The sequence below is a fragment of the Periplaneta americana genome, chromosome 11 (genome assembly GCF_040183065.1).
Source record: "Periplaneta americana isolate PAMFEO1 chromosome 11, P.americana_PAMFEO1_priV1, whole genome shotgun sequence".
Classification (NCBI taxonomy): domain Eukaryota; kingdom Metazoa; phylum Arthropoda; class Insecta; order Blattodea; family Blattidae; genus Periplaneta; species Periplaneta americana.
Window position 1 is genome coordinate 147160548 of NC_091127.1, and position 19588 is coordinate 147180135.

At 34.9% G+C, this 19588-nt stretch overlaps 2 protein-coding genes across 3 annotated transcripts in view; one reads left to right on the forward strand and one right to left on the reverse strand.

Annotated features, from left to right (window-relative positions):
* LOC138709438 (coiled-coil domain-containing protein 174) overlaps nucleotides 1-19588 on the reverse strand; it is a 549941-nt gene that overhangs the window by 92642 nt on the left and 437711 nt on the right. The window lies entirely within an intron of this gene.
* The window catches only part of LOC138709442 (uncharacterized), a 380925-nt gene continuing 363235 nt past the window's right edge, over nucleotides 1899-19588 (forward strand). The window contains exon 1 of the mRNA XM_069840210.1: nucleotides 1899-2009. Within this exon, the coding sequence (XP_069696311.1) occupies nucleotides 1952-2009 (58 nt within the window). The 5' untranslated portion in view covers nucleotides 1899-1951. The remainder of the gene's footprint in view (nucleotides 2010-19588) is intronic.

The following is a 19588-nucleotide window of genomic DNA, read 5'->3' on the forward strand; positions in this document are numbered from 1 at the left end:
CCCATGTTATGGAATTCAATTTTTATCTCACCCTACTGATTGTAAAACAACACTGAGTTTAGCTGGAAACTGCTGTTATTGTCTATTAGAAGAATAATTTATGCTTAACCTACATAATCATTTTCTCTGACTCTTTTTTTAACGGCTTCCAATAATGGTGCCCCCTATTGAGAACTAGCGGAACTCTTTCAAAGTTTGTCAATTTTTCATATCTTTGATTCTGACTTAAAAAGTACGCTTACACGATCATAAAATCGTAGGTAGGATATCTTTGAATGTCTGTGTACATAATACACCCACAGTCTACTATATACAGTCGCGAAGCTCAATATGTAGTAAAAATGCAAACATGGGTAGTTGCCCACCACTAGGATCGCTACTATCGCCTCATCAACGAAGATCTCTCTCCTAGTAGACGACAAAATATGTTACACTTTCGTTGTGTTCTTTTGGAAAAATTAACACCTTCCTTCCATTATTGAAATATTAAATGCATAAAGTTAATTTATTATTTTAATGAAGTATATTAAATTCCACCATAAACTCTAAGATACCTGCAAGAAATAGGTTAATATTATTTTTGTTTGTGCAAAACGAACTGAAATTTACTATAATCGCTTCACTCATTCAAGATTATAGCGATAATTAACTATGAAACCAATAAATATTAATTTTCATTTCCCTTTACAACAATAATAATGGAAATATGAATTACAGTACGTGTACCGGTACTTGTAGTGTAGGCTTACGTAGTTAACAAAGTGGGATGAGGTTAAGCAATAATAATCACACCAGAATTGGAAATAAAACGTGATCAATAAATTTTATTGTAACAGACTTTTTCTACGTCTCTAGTAAAGTAACAAATAAAAATAACAACAAAATTAACAGCTATAATTAAAAACATATCCTTTGAAAAAAAAGTAGGCCTAAGCAATAATAATCCCACTAGAATTGAAAATAAAACGTGATCAACAAATTTCATTAAAACAAACTTAATTTTGCTACGTCTCTAGTAAAATAGGTATTATTATTCCAATTATTGTATTTTAGCCATTAACATTTTCATTACAACCAATAACGAACATTTCACAAGCATCAATGTGAAGTACGCAACGAGCTAGCACTCGATGGAAATACGTCACAGTCCAAAGTCGACCGTGGACAGTCTATTGTCTCTAGTTGCTAACCGCTTGGAGCGCTTTATCACGAGATTTGCAAAAAATCACCTCAAGCTTCGCGACTGTATATAGTAGACTGTGATACACCGGTAGTATAGACTGAGGGAAATGATAGTAAAATGAAAATCTGTGCATTAAATAACGTCACAAGAAAATTACTGTTACGGTCAAAGAATATGACAATAATGCATTATAATTTCAAGTTTCTGCGGTGGTTTGACTAGAGGCAAACTTCTGGGTAATTGTATGCCACCAAAGAGAACATTACTTCTATACATTTCAATAAATGAAGGAGGAGAGTGAAAAGGAAAAAAGAAGAAAAAGAAAAACAAACTTCATCGCATAATGTACTTAGTTCCATTGGGTCAAAATTCAATACGAGGAAAATGAAGATAGGAAAGAAAAGTAGAATAAGCAAAGATGTATTAAATCCTTAGCAATTTTTCGCGTTTATTCAGCGCATAAACTCTGCCTCGAACACGGATTATGTTTATTTTGTCCCTCAGTATTTCCCACGTACGTAAATTGTGTAGAATTATTACCAGAAAACATAGCATAACTTTGTAGAAGGAGAGTACAGTGTGATCTCGACTTTGAGTCACTTGCGCGACATCGAGGTCGAAGCGTATCGATTAGAATCGAGATGTGGGCGTGGAGCATGCGTATGGTGGGGGACTGCAGAGATAGATGCTGGCGCGATGTGGCGAGAGGCCTCAGTGGCAGTGAGGACGAGGAACTGATTGTTGTATCGCACCCCGAGGAGCGGAGGGATGGTCCATTCCTCCGGCACCGCAGCGGCGCTACTGGGGTTCACTGTACTCGTCGGAGGTAGGACATCGATAGTAATCGATAGCACTATTTCAAACACTCATATTGCAATTATCAGTCTCATCGATTTCAGTGGTTACATTTCCTATCACTTCCAATAGACCGAATAATACAGCCATCAAGGACAGATATTCGTGTAGTAATTATATTGACCGCATTCCACTAGCTGTAAATAAGCCGCACGTTTCAATCGCAATATGAATTTTGCGGTATTTCAATAACTAAGAGTATGACGTCAACGAGTATAGACCCCGGAGGGAAATTTGTGGTAATCACGCTTACCACATTCGTTGCAATTCCAAGTCTGTCATCTAAAACAGATGAAAGTGGTTATTTCCTTATTAATGTAAATTATTATAGTATTAGAGATGTTAAGATAATGAAGGAACTTTGTGTACCTAGTATGTAAAAAAAGTTCTATGTTTAAAATATAACTTTAATTGAAATACCAAAGATGGTATCAGTAATTATGATGTAGGGAAATTTGTGATGATTATGTTTTCCAACAATTGTTAATGTAAATAAGTGTGCTTATGCAGACTTAAGTTAAATTTACGTATGCGCGTAACTTTGAATACATATATTATATAAAATACTATAGTCATTGAAGAAAAGTTGCGACAACATTTTTAATAATGAAATTCTCATGACAAAACGTGAATTACTAGCCTATACCAGATGTTCAAAAGCATTATTATAGTATTAGAGATGTTAGGGTATTGAAGGAACTTTGTGTACCTGGTATGTTTAAAATATAACTTCAATTGAAACACCAAAGATGGTATCAGTAATCATGATGTAGGGAAATTTGTGATGATTATGTTTTCCAACAATTGTTAACGTAAATAAGTGTGCTTATGCAGACTTAAGTTAAATTTACGTATGCGCGTAACTTTGAATACATATTATATAAAATACTATAGTCATCGAAGAAAATTTGCGACAACATTTTTAATAATGAAATTCTGATGACAAAACGTGAATTACTAGCCTATACCAGATGTTCAAAAGCATTATTTTAGTATTAGAGATGTTAGGGTACTGAAGGAACTTTGTGTACCTGGTATGTTTAAAATATAACTTTAATTGAAACACCAAAGATGGTATCAGCAATAATGACGTAGGGAAATTTTTGATGATTATGTTTTCCAACAATTGTTAACGTAAATAAGTGTGCTTATGCAGACTTAAGTTAAATTTACGTATGCGCGTAACTTTGAATACATATATTATATAAAATACTATAGTCATTGAAGAAAATTTGCGACAACATTTTTAATAATGAAATTCTGATGACAAAACGTGAATTACTAGCCTATACCTGATGTTCAAAAGCATTATTATAGTATTAGAGATGTTAGGGTATTGAAGGAACTTTGTGTACCTGGTATGTTTAAAATATAACTTTAATTGAAACACCAAAGATGGTATCAGTAATTATGATGTAGGGAAATTTGTGATGATTATGTTTTCCAACAATTGTTAACGTAAATAAGTGTTCTTATGGAGACTATAGTTAAATTTACGATTTACATATGCGCGTAACTTTGAATACATATATTATATAAAATATTATAGTCATTGAAGAAAATTTACGACAATATTTTTAATAATGAAATTCTTACGACAAAACGTGAATTACTAGCCTATACCAGATGTTCAAAAGCATTATTATAGTATTAGAGATGTTAGGGTATTGAAGGAACTTTGTGTACCTGGTATGTTTAAAATATAACTTTTAATTGAAACACCAAAGATGGTATCAGTAATTATGATGTAGGGAAATTTGTGATGATTATGTTTTCCAACAATTGTTAATGTAAATAAGTGTGCTTATGCAGACTTAAGTTAAATTTACGTATGCTTGTAACTTTGAATGCATACATTAAATATTATAGTCATTGAAGAACATTTGCGACAACATTTTTAATAATGAAATTCTGATAACAAAACGTGAATTACTAGCCTATACCAAATATTCAAAAGCATGTCAATACGTTATATAAGGAGGCGAAAAGAATGATAATTTACAACAAGAAATGTAAACACACTTTACTCCAGTAGGACATAGTTTTTATTGCATATAACTTCAGCTGTAGTAACTTTTCACGCGAAACAATAACGAGTTAATGAAATCAACTAAGCAAACAATGTAAACCTCCTATCACTCGGTCAATTGCTGCATGTAATTGTCTTGTTGTAACATTATTATCAATCAGCGGATTTTCGGTCCCAACACAACGATGTGTAGGGACCTTGGCATACGGAGGAAGAGTTCAATAACCTCACTGTAACTTACGAACAGAACACCCGAAGTTCATTATCGGGACCGAAAATCTGCTGTCTAATTATTAATAATAATATGCTATTTATTATTTTATTAGTAGTGGTAGTAATAGTAGACGCGAATTTTCCTTTTTTTAGATCACAGAATAGATAAAAGTATGTGCAAAATGGATAAAAACAAAATTTACACTTGTTGCAAATCATCAGCCCTCACACCTCGCAGTACAATGCCATAACCTTCTGAATCACCTTATATATCGACAGTGATTATATAGGATACATAACAATTTACAGATTATATAGCACTGGAGATGAATTTGCAGTAATAACGCTCACCAGATTCGTTATAAGTCCGATATCTGAAGGTAAATGTTTAGTTATCATATAAAGAAAGTAGGTAGAATAAACGATACTGAGTATTCTAACAAATAATGAAGTTTATGCTTGAAAAGGAGGAGATCTGATGTTCAAAACTGATTTTGAATTTTTTAACGTCAAAGGTTACGTTATTAGTGGTTATAACACGTGGAGAATTTATGATTATGGTATGTTTTATCACATTTTAATGTAAATAAAAGCGAGTTTACAGACTTAAGGTTAAATTTACATGTGCCATAACTTTCAATGTGAATTATCAGATACTACAGTTTTCGAAGGAAATTCGTAGCAATATCTGTTAATAATAAAATTTGATATGACATTACAACGCGAATAACATTGTCAGAGTTTGCATGGATATCAAAGTAAATGTATTGTATCTGTAAAGTGAAGGACATAACTTACATAACACGAATAATTGTGCCAACTATTCTAAATATAAAATAATTTCTTTCTGATATTGTAAAAAATAAGAGACTGCAGCCAATGATTTCAAAATAAAAAACAATAGTTCGTTATAATCATTTAATTCATTTCAATACTGAAAAATAAATAAATTTAGTGCTATCTCTCTCTAGTGCCAATTCGAGGATTTAATGTGAAACTAACGTAACTATAATCGATGTTTTGTTCGCAACAAAATTCTTAACAGCCATTACGCTTATTTCAAATGAACTGTACCATCATGTTTTGTAGTTACGAATTGTATCATATACAAGACTGTTTGGAACTGAGTTACGATTTTTTGTGACCATCTAAGAGGAGGAATATTATTATCGATTTGTGTAAAGACCTAAAAATATCAGTTTTTTTAGTTACGTTAGTTTCACACCAAGCCCTTGTATTTAATCTTATTAAAATAGGTATAGAATTATTGCACTTTTCTTATTCAATTGCCATAAATTGAAAATGTATCAGATTTTTTCTGCTAAAACACAATCTTCAATAAACTTAAAGTGACAATTATTGAGTTATTATTAATGAAATGGCGATGATATACACCATAATATTAAATGAGTCTGATAATTTACTTGAATTACGCTCTTTATTTACATACTTACTAATGTGGATAGATTTATATTTGGCATCACAACTTAATAATTACAATAAATTTTTCTATAATTTTGTTAAGGACTTAGGAAGAATGAACATGTGGAGTAAGTAATAGGTTTAATACTTCTGTCGGAAAGAAATATACCTATTTCTGGATGCCTTCATTTCTATAACATTTCACATAAGGCAAATTAGTGTTTCGTTAGGATTCGAAAACGGATTCGTTAACTCTGAAGGACTTTTGTGCCTTTGCAAGACATCAGTTTGAATGCAAGTATCAATCTTTGGATTCTAATTTACCGACGCCACGTGATTTTGATTTTACGATGTGTAAACCATTATTTCGTAATTCATGGCGTCGACCTGGTTGGCGAGTTGGTATATCGCTGGCCTTCTATGCCCAAGGTTGCGGGTTCGATCCCGGGCCAAGTCGATGGCATTTAAGTATGCTTAAATGCGGCGGGCTCATGTGAGTAGATTTACTGGCATGTAAAAAAAACTCCTGCGGGACAAAATTCCGGCACATCCGGCGACGCTGATATAACCTCTGTAGTTGCGAGCGTCGTTAAATAAAACATAACATTTAACATTTACTTCATGCCACACAATCATAAATCACATCTCGTTGTATAAGATACATAACATTAATCAAATTTCACTAAAATGTCTGAATTTATAATATGTTAAGTTATCTTTGAACAGAATGAAACGAGTAAGGTTCGAAAAAAAAAACTTGTACAAATTTAGCTAATTTTCTTACGTAGATAGTAAAGAAATCCATGAATTGTTGCTGTAAGATAATCTGCTCAGAGATGTAAATCCTTAAGTCGGTTAAGATAATGTTGCAGATTTGAGCATTTTCGTCGATATCTGCGTTTGAAATGCTTCGCTGCGGCAGCGGCTTTTTGTAAGCAAAAGGAGACCGGTGTCGTAATGGCAGTATGTTACAGTTTTCCGCTATGTCCACCTGAGTGTCAGATCGAAAGAAAATAAGATGTGTACTTACATCACGACGGTGACATCGTACAAAATTTTGTCCAATATTCTTTTGAGAAGATTAACTCCATATGTAGATGAAATTATTGGGGATCATCAGTGTGGTTTTAGTCGTAATAGATCGACTATTGATAAGATATTTTGTATATGACAGATAATGGAGGAAAAATGGGAGTATAAGGGTACAGTGCATCAGTTATTCATAGATTTAAAAAAAGGAATATGACTCGGTTAAGAGAGAAGTTTTATATGATATTCTTATTGAATCTGGTATTCCCAAGAAACTAGTTCGATTAATTAAAATGTGTTTCAGTGAAACGTACAGCAGAGTCCGTATAGGTCAGTTTCTGTCAGATGCGTTTCCAATTCACTGTGGGCTAAAGCAAGGAGATGCACTATCACCTTTACTTTTTAACTTTGCTCTAGAGTATGCCATTAGGAAAGTCCAGGATAACAGAGAGGGTTTGGAATTGAACGGGTTACATCAGCTGCTTGTCTATGCGGATGACGTGAATATGTTAGGAGAAAGTCCACAAACGATTAGGGAAAACACGGGAATTTTACTGGAAACAAGTAAAGAGATAGGTTTGGAAGTAAATCCCGAAAAGACGAGGTATATGATTATGTCTCGTGACGAGAATATTGTACGAAATGGAAGTACAAAAATTGGAAATTTATCCTTTGAAGAGGTGGAAAAATTCAAATACCTGGGAGCAACAGTAACAAATATAAATGATACTCGAGAGGAAATTAAATACAGAATAAATATGGGAAATGCCTGTTGTTATTCGGATGAGAAGCTTTTATCATCCAGTCTGTTGTCAAAAAATCTGAAAGTTGTTCTTTATTGTTGTAAAATTTGGACTCTCACTTTGAGAGAGGAACATAGGTTAAGGGTGTTTGAGAATGAGGTCCTTAGGAAAATATTTGGGGCTAAGAGGGATGAAGTTACAGGAGAATGGAGAAAGTTACACAACAGAGGAACTGTACTTGTTGTATTCTTCACCTGACATAATTAAGAACATTAAATGCAGACGTTTGAGATGGGCAGGGTATGTAGCACGTATGGGCGAATCCAGAAATGCATATAGAGTGTTAGTTGAGAGGCCGGAGGGAAAAAGACCTTTGGGGAGTCCGAGACGTAGATGGGTAGAAAATATTAAAATGGATTTGAGGGAAGTGGGATATGATGATAGAGACTGGATTAATCTTGCTCAGGATAGGGACCATGGCGGGCTTATATGAGGGCGGCAATGAACCTCCGGGTTCCTTAAAAGCCAGTAAGTACTTATATCATGACTATTTACTTGAACCAGATATGTGAAGCTAGCTAGCCTTTGCGACTGGAGAATTCGTTCGGAATAGGTATCTAAACTAATTTTCTTGAGTTCCCCTTTCTCCAGAATTCGCTATGACCCTATTCGTATAATTATAAGAAATTTAATACGTTCGTGTACCCTTTCCCTCGAATTCAATGTGATTCTATTTCGTACGGTTACATGATATGAACAGCCTTTTTTATATTGTAAGAAATTTAGTAAGTTTGTGTACCTTCATGTTCTCCAATAAGAATTTTAATACATGAGCTACGTAAATAAAATTAAAAGTTTATGTTGAAAAAATAATATATTTTACTGGGAGTTACACATAAATTTATGTACTTCAAGCGATTAAATTTGTCAGATTTTTTCGTATTTAAGATTTGCATAGAATTTTATCAACGATATTCATGTTTGATTAAAATCAGTCTATTGTTTTGCAGCTATATCAGAAAAAAGATTTGTACATTCTATTTTTTTTTTCGAGTCTATCAACGACTGCACATTTATGACTAATTATGTATATTTTCTATGAATGCATATTTACAATCCTTTCAAAATGGCGTGACTTCTGAATTTTTTTTCTGTAGAATTAAGTTAGGCCTATTGTGTTATTAGAGAATAATGAGATTTTTTCCGCAAACACTTTCGACAACGCAAAAAAAAAAACACAATCAAATTCAAATTTTTTGTTTTGAAGTAATTTCAATTAATTCCTACGTGGATAATTATGTTTAGCAGATTTATGAGGAAGATAATATTGTGCTCTATATGATATTGAAATTCTGTAATGCAATTTGCATTGTTTGTAGAGAGCATGATTTGTCATAATTGAGAAATAATGAGTCTGCCAATATGGCTTTCTGAATATCACGTGAGCTTTCCGACCAAGCGATCCACGGTTTAATTCTTGGTACGGGCACAATATCTGCGTTCAATGGGACTGAGTGTCCCTATTTTTTTACTTGGCTATTTAACAACGTTGTATCAACTACTGGGTCATTTAGCGTAGATGGAATTAGTGATAATCAGATGGTACTTGGCGAAATGAGGTCTAGGATTCGCTATAGATTACCTAACATTCGCCTTACGGTTGGGAAAAACCCAGCCAGGTAATCAGCCCAAGCGGGAATGGAACTCACGCCCGACCGCAACTCCGGATCAGCAGGCAAACGCGCTACCGCCTGAGCTACGCCGGTGGCCTTCCCTCGTCCTATTCAGAGTGATTCAGGGGCTTCGGAACAAAGTCTGAGGAATGATAGATCTTGAAGGGTGGATCATTTTTATCAGACAATCCATTTCTCTGACGCGTCGTTTAAAACTATGAGGCCACGCAGACAGATCTTCGGTGAATAATTACAAAATGAATTACAATTCCATCAGTTTATAAGGTGTTGATCAAAGTGTCCACACTGAACCTCATGGCATTCATGACACCATCGTAACATTGTCCGTCGAAATTTCTCTGAGGTGTCTGGTGAATTTTGTCAAAGGCGGTGTATAGATCAATTCCTTTCTGATGTTAATGCTCCCAAAGAAAAAAATCAAGACGCGTTAAGTCCGGCGATCGCACTGGCCACGCAACAGATAACCCTTTCTCACCGCGATGACCTTTAAAGAAGGGTGCATAACTCCTGAACGAAGAGTCAGAAAATACGGGTTATTCGACAAAAAATTTCCTCCTTACAAGATCTATCGTCCCTCAGAGTTTTTTTTACAGAGGTTCTAAATCACCCTGTACTTGTCCTGGGATGTGTCTGCGGTGGACCTGCAACGTGTTGACCATACGATCAAAGAAGTGCGCAATGCGAGTTTAATGGTAATGTAAACATGTACCTTCCCCTACAACCCATTGCCATTTACAGTAAGCAGTAAACCTACGTAAAAAATAGAAGGTAAATAAGACAAAGTAAGAGAAAAAATGAAATGGCATACAATATAAACCTATAATTAGACAAAAATATATATATAAGGAAATTGGTCTACCGCCCTGGCTCTAAGGGTAGCGTATGGGCTTCCCATCCAAGGGGCCCGTGGTTCGATTCTCGATGTGGAAAAATTGAATTGAATTGAAAATTTAGAGCAATATTATTCCAAAGCCTTAGCAAAACTGCCTGTAATGGTAACTAAGTAACAATAAGTGCACTGTAATGGGTCTATTTCAGTATAGTTTTATGTTACGAAGAATGGTTTCCCTAACAACAAGCTTTTGTGTGGGAATTCTAACTTTCAAGGCCTAAAACAATAGCTGTAAATACAACAGAAAACACGATCATTCAAAAACACTTATTGCTTTCTGATGGTGAAGTAGGCCTATCGGTAGTATGATTTACCCATTCAGAAGCAAATTGTGCAGGAAACATGGATTACAGTGGTTATTATTACATGGTGATTGGTGTGAGCGTGTTGATAATTGGATAATGGTGTTTCTAATGGATTTTAGAGTGATTGATAATTAACAGCAATTAGTGAGCTCGAACGAGCGATGTCTTCATGGCATTTTCTCCAGTAACTTGGACAGCTACGTTCCGTAATGAATAGTTACCAACAAATTGCAACTGTTCCGCAACCAGTGACGGTGGTCTGACATGGGCTCGCGTGTTGAATAGATACCTCAAAGTCTATTGCACAACTATAAAAGCACGTATGAGAGCAACATTTTAAGAGCTTTTATTTAAAATGAAGGGTGGGGGATTATCTGCATTAGATATTACGAACTTGGGTCATCACTGATGTTATCAATGTACTAAACACAAGAGCGATGCTTGAATTACAATCATAAACAAACAAGGCCCCTTTATTGGTGGCAGATAGTTTTAGAGATATGCAGGCCTATAAATGTTTTAACAGTTCTGCTTGCGAATTCACCACGTAACCCCTTTTTAGCTTCAAAGTGTAATAATTTTGTTTCAGTAGTAAACGTTAATCGTGGATCTAAAGAAATGAAAGAAATTTTATCTTAATCATGAAACACTACAGCACTTCACATACACGCCCTCCGAGTTTAAAACCAGCCATAAAACGGGGTGATGGTAAGTCGGTTGCGGTAGATAGCTATACGTAAAGCTACAGCCGGCGTTGGCACTTAAAGTTTCAAAGGCATAAGTTCGGGGAAATGCAAAATCTTTAAGGGGATACTCCACTAAAAATGATAATCTTTTTCCAATTCATTTCTTCAAGAAAATTTTTGAGAGCATGTTTACTATGTAAAGGACTAATAAAATCCAAATGTTGAACTCCCAAATGTTTTCGGCTTTTGATTTTTTATTTTTTTCTATTCTTTTTAGAAATATTTTCAAACCCAAGTTTTAGTAGAAGATCTCAATTTTTTAAACTACATTTTTTGGGTTACATTCATAAGACATAGAAAAACATTTCTATGCATTCATTTTATGAAATACGGTATCTCATTTATTCACTTTCAAACTCTTTTTTTGGAATGTTGAATATGTTATTTTTTCTATAATTTATGAAAATAATTAATAAAACATATTAGCAAAATTTCTTACAAAATAAATGCACAGAAACATGCAGCTATCTCATAACTACTTGAAGTAAAAATTTAATCCAGATTGATTAATATTTGGCATAAAAAAGTTGGTACAGAGTCAAGAAAAGTAAACTTACGAAAAAATGGATTTTAAAGTAAAATTAATATTTATGTAACATATAATCCGTGGCGCTATAGCCCGTGAAGGGCCTAGACCGACCAGCCGGCTGCTGGCTTCACGACCACATGCCGAAGCAGAGGTGGACGATCATCCAACCAGAATGGAGGTATCGTATGGTTAGCACGATGATCCCCCCAGCCGTTATAGCTGGTTTTCGCAACCAGATTTCGCTACCTATCGTAGTTCCCCAAGTACATCACGATGCTGGGTGGGCACCGGTCCCACACTAGCCGAAATTTCATGAGAAAAGTCTTCCCCCATGAGAACTCGAACCAGCGCGCATTCCGTAACTCGAGTCCTAAGTAAGATGCCTTAGACCACTACGCCACGGGGCGGGACTTATATAACACATATATATTAAAATTCTCCTCCGCTACATTCATTTAGTAACCTCAGGGAACCAGCTTTAGAACAAAAAGCTACTAGATTTGTAATCAGAAATTTGTAAAATAAGAATTCTTTGATGAAAAAATAATTGTTCACAGATCTTTAAATGCCACGCTTCCTTACAGCCTTAATTTAAAAAATAAACATATCTGTAATCACAATTTAACTAAATCCATTTGGGGTATTAAAATATACATTCTAAAGAAGTGAAATAGCCAATAAAAAAATATTTGAAAACAATTTCAAAATTTTCAGTGGAGTCAGTGTTTACGTTTACGCGCCCGGCCCTACTTTACAGCTCATGCATTTTGTCAAGACACTCCCCCACTCTTCCTACAGAGCTGCGCACGAGATCGGATCAGTCTACTTACGAATTATAGGGGAATGGGTTAGTCTTTGACTTGAACTCGGTAGACACACGCCCGACCATCCCTTCCACTTCTACCCCCTCTACGGAAAAGTTGTTCCCCTACTACGCATCGCGAGTGTCTTGACAAAATGCACGAGCTGTACGTTGAGCCAATGCAAGAGGCATAAAGCAGTAAGAAGGCTAAACAACATTTCATACAAGTTGAGAGGATGCGAAGGCATTTCTTTCCCCTTCTACTTGTCCTGAGTCCGTCAGTGACAGACTGGTAGCTGTTACCTCTTATACCTGTACCCCCCAAGCTGTACACACTAGAAAATAAAATATTAAATAAAATATATAAGTGAATATAAAATACAGTGTCACAGATGTTTGACAGTTTCATATTAGAGTATATTTTTTGTGTAGTTCTTACAATATTTTCAACTAATATAATTAATTACATTTAGGAATGTCAGTTTGTATTATGAAGTCAGGGGGAGCGACACAGTGCAAATGGTCCCATTGTGTACGCTGTAGAGTAGCAACTAGCGGTGGAGAAAACATTTATCTTCTATTGTCAGCAGTTTTTAATGTGCCAGTTAATATAAACAGCAATAAAATTCAATATAAACGCTTAGTATGGACATCCGAAATATAGAGTACCGGTAAACACTTTCTGAAATAAAATTTGTCACTATGTAGGAAGTCAATTAGTCGAACGTTTGTGAAAAGAATAGTAGCCTCTTCCCCTTCACTAATGGCAGGGAGTGTGAGTAGAGGGGAAAGCCTATCAACCAAACTGAAATGGGGTTTAGTAACCACCCCCTCCGTATTAGATCGCGCCTCGGGAGCACGACTTTGACAGGCATGCTTATTTATTTATTATGGAGAAGTCATTAAAAACCACGATCATATTAGTCATCCCGGGTTTGAAACCGAGACTTCCTGAATACGAGTCTACTGTTTCGAAACTTGCTCGGTCAAGATACAACGTTGCTAATCTGACATGGAAGGAAATATTTAACACACCGGAAAGAACCTGTCAAAATAAAAATGCCCACTTACGCGCCAAATTCACAATAGGAAGGAAGCTAGACCTTCATTAATCTCGGTACTAGGACCTGATGCGAGTACCACGCTCCGGTCGCTTTCATCCCAGTGAGAGACCAATCATTCAATTTTATAGGAGGCCGAGAAGGTCCTAGAGCAGTTTTGGAAGTAGGGGAGACTCGGCTTATTTCGCAATATTAAGAAGTAAATCTATCATATTTTTATCAAAATGTTAATTGAAAAATATTATCAAGGTATGTAGACATGGACGAAACCTTTCATTACCAAATGAGATAAAGAGACCTATTAAAATGCAAATATATTTAGTTGTACATACATTACAGTTGAAAAATAACAACTCGGGTAATTTTGCAACAGTGGGGATAAATCCGCAATAGGACTTGGCTAATTCCGCAGTAGCAAATAATTGAAGAGTCCACTGCAAGAATGAAGGATGTCACTTTATTGTCGAAAATGAACCAAGACTGTCAATGCATAGCTTAAGACATATAGAATGTGCATACAGAGTTATATGGCATTAACACTGATAGTCATTGTCTAGTAATGATCGGAAAATCACAGTTAAGCTTTGAGCGCTAAGGATTTCAAACTTTCAATTGCTTCTCCTGCAAAATGTATTCCAAATGACATCCATCATTCTTGCAGTGGACTCTTCAATATTATGAAATACATTATGAAAGTAATATAAAATGAACAATTTATATGTAACACTCCTCATTTTCTTCACAGCTGTGTAGGAAAACACGAAAAACAGCCAAATTTTTGTTTCACTGTATTGCCGAAATAGGTGTCGACCAGTATCATCGATTTTTTCCTATAGCACTGCAGATAACATGCCTCCTGTTGACATCCTTACAAAACTTACGTTCACGCTATTGTAAAGCCGCAGTAAAATCATATTGCGCACTACTGCGGAATTACCCGTACTGCGGAATTAGCCGAGTTTCCCTTATGACAAGATGAAAAATTCCGACTTCATCTGGAAATGATCCGGAATCTTCCAGTCTGTATTCCGATAGATACAACTCGAATTCTAACATGCCAAAATACAGTAGAACCTCTATTATCCGTGGTAATGAAGGGTGTGAAGTGAACGGTTACTCGAAAAAATCGGATAATCCGTACCATATAAGGTTTTCATAAATTAAGTGATGAGACTAATACAGTTTCATAATTTCCTCCGTTGTCTTCTGTTTAACATGGTATATAATAGTTCAGAAGTTCACTAATTTAAGTCTGATATTCAACGACAAAACTCCTTATGACGGCCGTCTGTGAAAAGATAGGAACAGTAGGCCTACAGGTCTCAAGTTCTAGATTTATACACTTTTTTATTATCCAATTTAATAAACCCTATTTCACCCTGAGGTATATTAGGGTTACAGTTGGCATCAAAATACATATTTTATAACCAATAAACAATAGTAAAGTTATAATATAAAATAGTGGTCACAGTTACAATTCACATGAATTATGTAGAAGAATGCACCTTAATGAAAAATAGATCCTGTTAAAGATTAATGAGATGTTTGAGGAATAATCAATGCAAAAGATATACAAGAATGTCTAACCGTTTCAGAATAAATACACGACCTTAAAACGATAATCAATAGTAGATTAATATAACAAAGTGTGACTTTCACTTTCAAATTAATACTTAATTCATGAACAATGGAACAGTTAAGAGTAATAAAGGGATATTACAAGCAATGATTTACGGTTACAAGTTACATACGTGATGCAGGAACAAGTACAATAATTAAAATAATAACACAAGTAATGGCTTACAACTAACGAATAACAAAATTCTTGAAGGGCAATATATAATAGTAGGGGCAATATAAAAGATTTAAAAACAAATGTAAACAATAAAGGAATAGTAGAAAAATTGACTTAAAATTACAAGCTAAACACATTATTTTTAAAGCAATAGGTAACAACAAAGAGATACTAATAACAATACACTTTATATTTGTTTTTCATTAAATCGTGCACAGTTGTAATTTCTATTTCATTTTCTGACGCGAGATGAACCACAGTTCCTCTTTTTCCAAACCATTCAATTGCTTGTACTTTCCTTCGTAGAACAACATGTTTTCCTTTGACACCTGTAGAAGACATTTTGTATAGAAGTTACATAGTACGGCCCCTTTAAGAGTAGACCATACTGTATAAGGGTAAAAGTTTGTAAAGAAAACACTGTAGAAAAAAAATCGTACTAATGTAATATACAGTACTTCATATTTTTTCTACATAAAAAAGAGCGAGAGAGAAAGTCGGATAATCCACCAATCGGTTAATGGAGTGACGGAAAATCTGGATTCTACTCTAGTTACAATAGTACGAGTATATGCAACGGGCCTATAATGGTAGTAATTAAGACGCGAGTATGTTTATGAAACGACTTTTCATGCTCGACCATATTTCTAACTTGAAATTATTCATAAGTATTCATGTTATTCTTATCTGACTGGGGAACGGAACTGACCTTGTGCAATATCTCGTAAATTGTGAGATGTTCGCAGACGCGAAAGTATTGATATTTTCCGAGAAACAAATGTCATTGACCTTGATATAATCTAGAGAGTAAAATAAAGATTAATCTTGATATAACCTTGAAATTGATTTAGACATTGAAAAACGAGATGACAAATTGAATTTATTTGAATATTATTTACAATAAACGCTAATTATTATAGTAAGAGAACATAACCTTCTGCGACAGTATTGGAGTTCCAGCCTCCGTTACGTTTCGCTAGTTGTCTTTCGATTGCATATCCGAGAATAATCGATACTTGCGCTTTCATATTGCTATAATGATGTTTTCTGATTGGTGGAACACCTGAAGTTTAATGAATAGGCATACTTTAATGAGGTCCATTAAAGGGCTGCTACCAGGTGTATAATTACTACATTTCGGCATGGTCGAGCATAAATAAATTTAGTGTTACATTAATAAAACAAATTATTTCAAATACTCAGTTCTGCTATTTAGCAGACAAGCGCAATTATGATTTCATCGATGTAGAGAAGCAAAATATCATACATTGGTTCCATAAACTGATCACCATGGTTGCCCTGTCTCGTGCACTGTGCTTCGCAAATGAGTTGAACGAGATAAACTGAGGCTTAATTATGTCGCTGATCGCGATTATCCCGCTCTGAATTGAAACAAACCCCAAGTTCGCAGGATCCCCTCATAACCGCGGTTTCCGATGGCAAGTAATCCTATTTCCCCAGCTGACGGGTTGATTACGTCACACGACCCTCATCATCATGTCTGCTGCTATTTCGAGCCTGACTGCTGTTTCATTACAGATCCAAAACCATGATCCGACGATTCAAAAAGATCATCGGCAGTACATAAAGTTACATGTTATTTCTTATTATACCGGGTCTTCCATAAGCCGTTGAAACATTTCAGAAATTCACCATACATAAACTAAGCAACGGATACTACATTTTATTATACAACAAGGTAGGTAAACTCTGCGAGTTTCTTTTCTTTTCTTTTTTAAATATCTCAAAAATGTTCATGTGTCCACCCTTGCTCATACGGCGGACATCTAGCCGATAATCAATTTCATTCCACATGATACGACCGAGAAGTTCCTGAAGGTTAGAGGGGAGTAATGGTACAAAAAACAATGTCCTTCACAAATTCCCACAAGAAAAAATCGCAAGGTGTTAAATCCGGTGACTTTGGTGGCTGCCACATTAAGGCATCTTCTTGCCCACAGCGTCCTATCCAACGTCGTGATAAATTTATGTTGAGATATGTACGTCATTGTGAAAATAAGCCGGATGACCATCTTATTGAAAAAAAAAACGCAATTATCACGGGCTGTTTCCTGACAAAACTAATTCACTAATACTCCTCCTAGCGGAAAGCCACAAAAACTATGCGATACAGGTTTTTTTCTAACAAAACTTGGACAATTTCTCATTCTATCGGTGTAAGAATTATTACAATTATCCGTTACTTAATTTATTTGTGGTGAATTTCTAAAATGTTTCACGGACTTATGAAAGACGACATATAAGGAAGTGTAGGCCTACGCAGATCTAAGAAAATATAGAATGTTTTAATATGAAGGTCATTCACAGTCGTTAGGATGAATTGCGTAACAATGAATGGTCTAATAATGACACGATAAATCAAATTACTCGCAGAAAATCTGTGATAACATAACAGCTCTGTTTACGTCAAATCTCCAATCCCTTCGATGCTATGCTCAGATGTAAGCTGAGCTATGGCGGACTAAAAGATGGGAGGCGAGAAGAAACTGTCTGAAGATATAATTAAAGTTCTTAGCATGGCCTGCTTTGAGAACCAGGGAATGAAGCTTATCACAGATTTACAGCATGTAAAAGAACATTATCCCTGAGATTTACTAGATAGCTATTTTTCGTCCCACCAATTCTATGGTTTGAGGAGAGATGTTTCCACGGGTATCTCGTAACCCCAGAAAGATATAAAGCACAAAAAGTATAAACTAGGACGGCGGACACAATAATCAGACGTTATTATAGATGGCGAAATAGAAATAGAAGACTCGGAAAAATCTCCCCGCAGTCTGTCCATTTCGTAAGAAGCCATCAGCAGATTGTCTTCGACAGTATGCCGAAAAGCCAAAAAAGAAAGATGTTTCAACTTCAGTTGGCATTATGAAATCATAAATTTATACACAGTGTAAACTATATAAACGTCAAAAAAATACTGGTGATAGACCATTGTACATTACTAAACAAAAAAAAAAAGTCTAATACAATTTTTTCTGTAACTTTCGTGGTTTCCCTAAAAAAGTCATCTGTAAGTCTAATGTTTTTGGAAATGATAGTAGACCGTCATTATTTACTTCGGTCCGCCACGTACATTGCAACTGTGGTGATATCCTTGTTTACAAATCAGGGTACTCTGTTGTCTCTATATTGTGGTGGTGTTAGCGTGTGTTGGACGGAAGGTCATTGGCAATATCATTCACATTTACTCGAACAAATATTAGACTACTATCAATCCTAAAAACATGACATTTTAGAAATTAAAAATAAAAATAGAAAAAAAATTCATTAATATCTTGTTTTTTTTATTTTATTTATTTTCTCAATTTTTGTTCACGTCATGGCGGATTAGATGTATTCCAGTTCTTAATCCGCCATCACTCTCTATACAAATATTACAAAAACTAATACATATTGGACCTTATAAGTAATCCTCTATTCACAATAATAATAATAATAATAATAATAATAATAATAATAATAATAAACTAATAATAAGTATAGCTCTTCTATTTGAAACTCTTACTTTAAGCTTTTCATTTCTATACTCAATTTCTTAAAAATTATTCTGTTAACTTCATTGACTACTATTCATAATTTCCTATCGTGTCCGACTACTCAACATTTATAATTCCATATCCGTTAGAGCTTTGAATTTCTCTTCCCATCTAATTTTAACTCTAAGAAGAAATTTTCCTAATTTATGCAGATTGTTGGTGTTTAGGGGACCATTCATTTATACATCTTGTTTAGTTAACCGAGATATACAGTCTGTATAATTTTGGCAGTATATATCGTTTACACTCTATATACAGCTATATCAAGATGTGCTCTGGAATAAGTAATAAGTTTTAATTATCTTGGATGCAACGTACGTTTTAAATGACAGGCTACACGAATAGAGAAAGCAAACAAATGTGGAGGTATGAACACACTTCTAAAAACTGAGACAAGAAAATAAACTCGATTGAAGTTCTACTAGATAATGAGACAGTTCCATCTTTGTTGCTTGCAGTGAAACATAGACGCATAACTTAAAGAGAAATTTAAAGATTAAGGTCCTTTGAAATGCAATTCCTATGGATTATAAGTAGACAGTGGATGCGGGATGACTTAAGGAAAAGTGAAGTTGTTTCGTATCAGAGTATATGGCACGTGCCGCACCGTCCGTCTTTTGTGTACTTGGCGAGTACAGCAGCGTACAAAACGAATGAACCCGATCTGTTCATAGTAACATTTCAACGCAATGTGTGCAGTTGTGTTATCCTGCTCAAGTATTTAGTACGC